This window comes from Anarrhichthys ocellatus, unplaced genomic scaffold (assembly GCF_004355925.1).
Source record: "Anarrhichthys ocellatus isolate YVR2014 unplaced genomic scaffold, GSC_Weel_1.0 scaffold16, whole genome shotgun sequence".
NCBI classification, from domain to species: domain Eukaryota; kingdom Metazoa; phylum Chordata; class Actinopteri; order Perciformes; family Anarhichadidae; genus Anarrhichthys; species Anarrhichthys ocellatus.
This window is the reverse complement of record NW_022280046.1, coordinates 3669386-3677669: the sequence shown is the minus strand read 5'-3', so window position 1 is coordinate 3677669 and position 8284 is coordinate 3669386. Positions and strand designations below refer to the sequence as shown.

Genomic DNA, 8284 nt, shown 5'->3' with positions numbered 1-8284 from the left:
AATATCTGTGATGCTTTGATTCGACATGTGACAGCTGTTCCTCTTTTTCTGTCTACCTCATACTTGCATGATTTTCCAGACTGCTCCTCTTGCATGTTTTTTTGCAGTTTAAACTGGTGATCCTTGGATGATTGTCCTCTGTCACTGTGTTATGCAATGTACAAACTTCTTAACTCTTACCCAATTTAACTTCATCACCACATCTGATGACCAGCATTCATATAATGTCATCAGCCAGCTCAAAACGCAGCCAGGAACATGTTACTGTTGACGGATTATCACATGTGTTACAGATTATCCAGTCACGAACACATATTTTGGAGACAGTGGCTGGCTCACACTTAGTCTGTAAAAAGACAGATCATCATTCGGCACATGATATCTTTCAATATGCGACGCCTAGAATGCAAATCTCTCCTCAGAAGATTCTATGCAGATTCGTCTGAATCCAGCAGTGAAAATCAGGCGTGTTTGACATCAACATGACAGCTCAAAACTCGATCTGGAGGATTTGAGTCCTAGAGTGCAGCCCCTCCACCAGATAATGTACTTCCGTGGTGACGTGCCCCAATTCTTGCAGACAAGACATGGTCAAAGCAGGATTGCGAGGGTTCTTTTTTTTTTTTTTTTTGGTAATAGTTGTTTCGAAAAAAATCTTCTTGAGTCTTCTTCACAAATCCTGCGCAGTATCATTCAGTCCATCATCATCCATATGGCCATCCATTTTCTGTTATCCCATTTAAAGTAGCAGGACACCCCCTTCTTTTCTTTAACAATGGAGGGGTTTTTAAAGTATCCTATCTGCCTCTTTAAATGAATCCCTCTCCACTCTCAAAGGGGAAAGGTTCTTAGGGTAGCAGCAGCAGGGATGAGGCATGTTGGCCACTCCTTTCATTATACTGTAACTCCCCCAAGGCTCTCTTTCTCTCTCTGTCTCCCTGCTTGTCTCCTTGCCGTCCTCTGCTCTCTATCCCGCTCCCTCATCTCGGCCATCTCACCCTCCTTCCCTCTCTCATCTCCATCACACTTGCTCCTACAGTTACAGCATCTTTTTTACCTCATTTTCCTCACCTCCAAAATCCCTCATCCATCCCTCTCTCCCTCCCTCTCTCTCTCATTAGCATCATCACCTGGACCTTTATACACCACTCTTTCTCTCTCTTGTTCTCTCTCACACACACACACACACACACACACACACACACACACACACACACACAACCCATCCCCTCCTGCCAGGCAGAGCAGGTCGATGCAGGAGCGGCAGTGGCAGCGGCAGCAGCTGCTCTGACACATTGTGGCGTGACAATCACACTGAAAAGGCAGGACGAAAGAAGAAGGAGGAGGAGGAGATAAGGAGGAGGAGAGGGAGGAGGAGGAGAAGAGCAAGAGAGAGACGAGGTGGACACAACTCTGTGAGAGAGGACAGCGGAGGACAGGAGAAGGCGAGGAGGAAGAGGGGAAGGGGAGCAGAGGGTGTTGCGGCCATGTCAGACACACCTTTGCAGAGGAACGGCACAGCCACAGCCCCGTAAGTAGTAGATGTTCTTTATCTTTTTTTTTCTAAAGCTATCTCTGCCTCCATCTCTCCTCTCCTCGCCTTGCCTCCCCCCCCCCCCCCCCCCCCCCCCCCCCCATCTGACAGACTGGGTTGTCATGGGAACGGGAGCTCCGTCATGGTGAGGCTGCTGCTCAGTCATGACTTGCGAGGAAACCCATCGTACATCGTGTACACTTCTCCGTCTCCTCTTCCCTCTCTGTATCTCTTTTCTTCACTCACCCTCTCACTCTCTCTGCAAACCTCTCACCTCACCACACACCAGCCCTTCGTGGCTTTACTCTCCTGCTTGATTTTTTTTATATTTCTTTCTACCACTGTCTCTGTGTCTTCTACTTGTCCTTTTTACCAAATCAGTCTTGCAGTCCTTCTTCCGTAACATCTCACTGTCCCTGTTCTTAACACCATGGTACATACATGATGTGGGAATGTGTGTACGTGTGTGTGTCTGTGTGCGCAAGTGTGTGTGCAAGTGTGGTGTATTTCATCATAGTCAATGGGGAAGCTGCAGGCTCGGGCCAGCCTCTGTGTTCCAGCTCAGTCCGCCATGCGGCAGAACGTTTCTTCCTGTGTGTGTGATTTGTGTACTGTATGCATGTGTGTGTGTGTGTGTGTGTGTGTGTACGTGTGTTCATGTATGTCTCTACTTTATGAGAAACAAATGTCGAGGCAAAGATAGAAAGATAATGAAATCAAACATCACTTGGTAACCTTTCATTTCTAGTCTTTTCATCAGGACAGCATGAAAACCAACCTAAAAAAACAGACTTGCATTTGCATTTGTGACTAATGGGGATAAAATCACAGCGAGACACGTATCAAGCAAACACTGGCAATGTGTGAAAGAATCGTGTAACTTTGGTGGATTTTTGGATTGAAAACAATTTGCTGTTCAAACCACGTTCAGATGACTGTCAAGTGTTTGATGATGTGTCCCACAAGTACTAGAGATGCACAAAATCAGCACATTTTCAAACCAATCCGACCTACAGCTGCATTTCCAGACCAAGAATATTCCGATTTTTACATATTTAAAATGCACAAAAGACAACAATTTAAGAAGAAAATAAGAGAAGGACCCCTGTATTTTACAACAAATATGTGACATTTGTGCTTCCCAAAATGATTACTGGCCAAATGTTATGCTTTTCTTTGAAAACAATGATTGCAAATGTGAGGGCCTTTCTAGTATTTTCAGAGACAAGACGTCCATGTTTTCCTGTTGCTTTGATAGATGTTGTTTGTAGCTTTAATGCTAGGCTAGCAAAAACCAGCGTGTGTGTTACTGCTGTAGCTAGTCCGTCATTAAACTGTCCGGTAGCAGTTTCATTTAGAGCTTCATGGTGGCTCATGTAAACAAGCGGAAACGCACGCTTTATCGACGTCTTTACCACAGAAATGGACTTGAAGTCATTTGTCACGTGACGCTAGACATGACCTGCAACAGGCGGGTGTCAAAGTCGGTAAAAGATGGAAAGACCCCGGATGACAGTGTGAGAAATGATAGCAGTCAGACAAAATCATAACATGGTCTAAGAATTTAGCTCCCCCAAGTGCAAGAGTTGGTCAAACATCATGATTGAGACTCCCAGTGAAGAAAGCCCACACACAGGTGAGATACATGCTTTTAAAAAGGGTTTTCGAACCTTGTGTCAAACTTTAACATAAGAGAAAGCTGCAAGTGGGCACTAATGTTAAATCTGGAAAATGCTATAAGTAACATGTCAACGTTATGTAGACAAAAGTTTTGGGAAGAATCCGTTGTTTATACCCGAGTCTCATGGACATGCAAAGTACTCATATTTTCTTGTCGCACCTGAACGTGCCTCAATCAGCTGCTCCATGAATTGGTGTGAAGAGGTGATAGTGATGCTGAACACAGATACAGAACAGGAGAGTGGGAGTTGTTCTTTACAATGCTAAGCTCTGTGGGTGTTCTGTGTTCTACTGAAGCTACAACAACATGGAATTCAGAAATTCTTGACTTAGAATTTTTTTTCTATGTGACCGTGTACGTCGAGGTGGTGGTCGATTTTCCTTTGAAATCCAGAAAGCCTAAATGTATATAAAGTGGAAAAAGAGTCATATCTGCAGCTATAGCTTTTCTGTTAAACATTTTTTTGGGGCTTGTGCAACTTGAACATCCTATTTTTGCCCATTTGGTGCATGAACATGTATATTACAAATTATACAGCTTGTGCAGTTTGCTATATCCTTGTGCAGCACATGCAGGTTATTGGGATCACCCAGCCTGTGCAAATTTGGCTCTAAAAACTCAAGTTACGATATCACAAATCAGAATATATGTTGTGAATAGTCCCTACAGATGTTGCAGATTAGGGGATGCTGAGCGCTAAGCTGATTTGAGTGATAACCAACTTGTTAAATAGCGGCTCACCTACAAGCTCAGAGTCTCAATCAGCTGTCTGAACATCAGTTTGAGTGACAGGTCGTAGTGATTTGTTTTGCGTCCTCTGTCAGAGCCGCACCCATGAAGCGGTGCAGGGAAGCATGAACCTGACATGCTTTCCTGGTGCAGCAATAGTTAATGTTTTAATTGGGGAAAATGAGACGGTGCTTTAGGGATTCAGTCAGTCCATCACATCCCATCTTCTCTTCTCTCGGCCACATGCAGCGCTCTCTCTCTCTCTCTCTCTCTCTCTCTCTCACACACTCTCTCTCTGTCCACTGAATCAGCAGAAAGATGAGGTAGTATTTGTGGTCGTGGAGAGGCTCAGACACCACAATGGCAGATGGCCCATTCGCTGCTGCTATTTATTGCACACTCAGGGAAGTCTTACAGGAAAGAGGCTCTTAATAGGGATGGGTTGAATTGAGCAGATCCACTTTTACCGTGAGGCAGCCCTGCAAGACTAACCACCATATTTTTCTGTTTATTGTCCATTTTTTGTCTCATTTTAAATTAAAGTACAGTTTGAAATTTTGAGTGTAGTTTATTAATGCATTAGTCAATTATCAACCAAAAATATTAAACATTTGTTGAACAAAAAATGAATTGAAAAATACCCGCTTGGCTGCTATGGCATTTTGATGAGCATGTTTCGTTATTTTGGGAAATGTAAATGGATAAATAATGAACCAATTAATCAAAACGTAAGTAACAAATTGATTGGTGATGAAATTGTTAGTCTCGGCACACTTGGTCCCCTGCGTATTTATGACCCTGTGAGCAAGTTCAAGTTTATTCATGACAGGTGGACAAAGAAATAAACCTGCACAACCGAGTGGAATTGTGTGCGTTTTACTCAAATGATCTGATGACACTTTTTTTTTTTGCTCTGCTTATCATCTAGAATGCCTCTCAGGATAAAAACGATTAAAAGCTACTTTATTGAAGAGTAATAATATAAAAATAAATAAATAAAACGTCTTCTAACTGCATGCAGACACATGTGCATACATTGATATCTATGGGCATGCATGTAAATTATTCTCTCTCAATATAAAGTACTGAGAATAAAACAGAGTGAGAGAAATAAAATGACCATTTTAGGACATGCTAATTTATATGCTACCTAAATTCCCATTCACTACAAAGAACTGGGTTTGTTAGTGGGCAATATGAGAGGCTCTCAGCATGAGTTTCTGTGGTCTTCACAGCATAATAAAAGAACCCTCTTTGCGTGGTATAGACTGAACTATTAATAGAGTTGTATCAGTTAGAAAGAAAGGGAGAGTTGATATCTGATTAGTTGCTGAAAGCCAATGACTTCCAAAAGTTCTGCCATCGCCAAACATTCTCGGCTAGACTCGCCTGGAGAATTATTTTTGTTACATTCAAGGCCAATTCTGCTGTGGAAAATTATAGATACTTAAAATGAACAAGGATGGCTTTTAGTTTTAGTTGAACTGTGTGTGTGACAGACAGACATCAGACAGACAGACAGACAGACAGACAGTGGGACACCCAAACACAGCTTCACCTCCCTCAGAGATGTATAAAATATGAATGAGATCAACGTCTGGCACTCACAGCCAGCCAGAAATATGTCTGTTTAGGTTTCTCTCTCTCTCTCTCTCTCTCTCTCTCTCTCTCTTTTTTGGGGTACAATTTAAATGTGGCAGTAAAAAGCTAAAAAAGGCTGGCTAAGAAAATGTCTGCATTAACAGAACACACATGCATACTCAAACGCACATGCAGAGTTTGTCTGACTTTCTTTGTCCATATTTGCTCATTTCCTCCTACTCACCCTTTTGCATGTTGTTATATTTCTGTGTGTGTGTGTGTGTGTGTGTGTGTGTGTGTGTGTGTGTGTTTTCCTGCTTCTGGTTCCACATCTGGAGGCTATTACTTCTGGGGTGGGAGGTGGGGCTGGGCTGGCTGTGCAGTGAGGTCATCGCGTCGTCGTGGCGATGCAGAGGAACAATGATGCTGTTGTCTACAGCGACGACCAACCAACACAACTCACGCCAGAATTAAGGGGTTTTAGGGGGAGGGGGAGGCGGGCAACATTTTAGGGGGGGGGCGAGGAGAGAGTTAAAAAGTAGGGCAACAAAAGTGAGGTAGAAAGGAAATCAAGTAGAAAAGTGTTATAATGAAGTAGAGCAGTGGTAAAGTCAGGGAGTAGGGTTCGTAATGCCAGCATCGTGATGTGATTGGTGTGAATCCAGATCAAACAGAGACGGGCCAGAAGTCTGACGCTAAAGTCAAGACAGCTGCAGAGCTGAGTCTGGTTTCATAACATAAACTATATGCTACTAACCCAAACAGGTCATGGTCCACAAGCTGTACGTCCCCACAGTAAAGATGGAGCCAGTCTCAGGGGGAAACAGACCAGTTTTTATTTGACTTATCCTGATGGTGAACCTCAGTAAGCCTATAGTGTGTTTAAAGAGACAAACTTAATTCTCACATGAGTGCAATATGTTTGCATCTTGACAAACACATTTCACTTTTAAAGATAAAATTCATCGGTACCTTTTTAAATACTACAACAAGACATAAATGGTGTTGAATGCAAGCGTCAAAATTCCAAGAAAGCAAATCAAACTTAAACCTTCATGAATGTATTTGTTTGGCCATTTTAGGGCAACAAGCTGTAAAGACAACACGATAAAGTTGATATGAGCAAATATTAATGAATGTAAGTTCAATATTCCCTCTCCTTTTAAGCTCTGTTTTGGTCTCAACTCCTCAGAGAAATATCTCGCACTAAATGCTTCACATGTTCACCAGCTAGTCACTAACTTTGTCTGTCTGCTGGTTGGTGTTTGGGCAGGTAGTGAGTGGTTCATCAGAGCTTGAGAACAGCAGCTTGGGCTATAAAACCAAAACAACGAGCTGAAAGATGCTTAAATGCTCCACAGAGCTGAGGGAAACTTCAGGGTCAGGTGATGATCATCTGAATTTAATAAAAATATTGATAATGCAGCTTCAGACAGCGCTCATTTACCTTGTCAGAAAGCCCAAAACAACAAAAAATTGCATTTTTAAGAAAACTAAAAAGTGTCAAAAATCTCATAATACAACACTTTCTTAGCTGAAGGGTTGAATGGTCAAGCATATTTAAACACAGCCCAGGTTAGTAGGCTTGAACTGAAACAAAAACTAGGTGTTAAATCAAACAAAATAAAAACTATATTAAATATGTTCTACAGTTAACTTTAGTTTGGTTTTAACGATACAGTTTGTTGCAAACTTAAACATACATAATATGTATAAAATTAAAAAAATACTTACTTAAAAACAATGGCACCACCCCTGAATCCATATCTGCAACCCTGCATACGGTATGTGTCTATGTGCATTAGTTTGGAAATAATAAAACAACAACTTATGGAAACTAGCTGAGGGCTAAAAATGACAACTTTGTGATTTATTTTCTTTCTAGTCTTTCAGCTTCCCAGAAGCTTCACATGACAAATGCTCTCCAGCTGCAGTTATTTATTGTACACTTTATTTTCTCTCTTGGAGTAATGCAGAAGCTGCTATGTCAGTGTGTGTGCGTGCGTGCGCGTGTGTGTGTGTGTGTGCACGTGTTACATGCTTCTGTATTCCCTAAAGAGTCAGCCAAGACTGCTGCTGCCGTTTCTCCTTATAAGGATGTCTGCTTGTGGAAGGAGGGATGAAGAAAGAGGAGAAACAGGAGGACGGGAGGGAATTGAGGAAGAGGAGGAACAGAAAGTGTGAGGACAAAGTCGGAGGGACGGAAGGGGCGACAGGTGGAAGACGAAGCGGAGCGGGTGCACAGAAATGAGAGGATGGGGAGTAAGGGAGTCAGGAAGGAGACGAGGAGGTATGAAAAGAGAAAGGAAAGATCTAAGCAAGAGTCATTTGGAGGGGTGAGAGTTGAAAGGGAAAGAAGACCGAAGAAGTAAGGAGGGATGTAGGGCAGAGTATGTAGGAACGGGAGAACTTAATGTATGGAGGGAAGGATGCGAGTGTTGGGTATGGTAAAGTAGAGACGAATGTCAAGAAACAGGGCAGCAATGCAGCAAAAAGAAAAAAGGGGAGGAAAGGTGCATGCGAGAGATGTAAGGAAGGATGGAGGCAAAGAACGAAGGAAAATCAATATGGTTGCAATAGAACAAAAATAATAGAAGATGCAGAAGAAGAATGCCTGAAACCCAGGTGAACCTAGAGAGTTAAAACAGGGAGAAAGAAAATTGGGACACAGTTAACAGTGACCCATTTACACACACACTCTGCTTTTGTCTTTGTGTGTGTGTGTGTGTGTGTGTGTGTGTGTGTGTGTGTGTGTGTGT

At 42.5% G+C, this 8284-nt stretch overlaps 1 protein-coding gene across 3 annotated transcripts in view; it reads left to right on the top strand.

The window, feature by feature from the left end:
• Positions 1-1406: 1406 nt before the first annotated feature.
• The window catches only part of palm2akap2 (PALM2 and AKAP2 fusion), a 72271-nt gene continuing 65393 nt past the window's right edge, over positions 1407-8284 (top strand). For all 3 annotated transcript variants that reach the window (XM_031855400.1, XM_031855399.1, XM_031855398.1), the window contains exon 1: positions 1407-1531. In XM_031855400.1, coding sequence (XP_031711260.1) covers positions 1488-1531 — 44 coding nt within the window. In that variant the 5' untranslated portion in view covers positions 1407-1487. The remainder of the gene's footprint in view (positions 1532-8284) is intronic.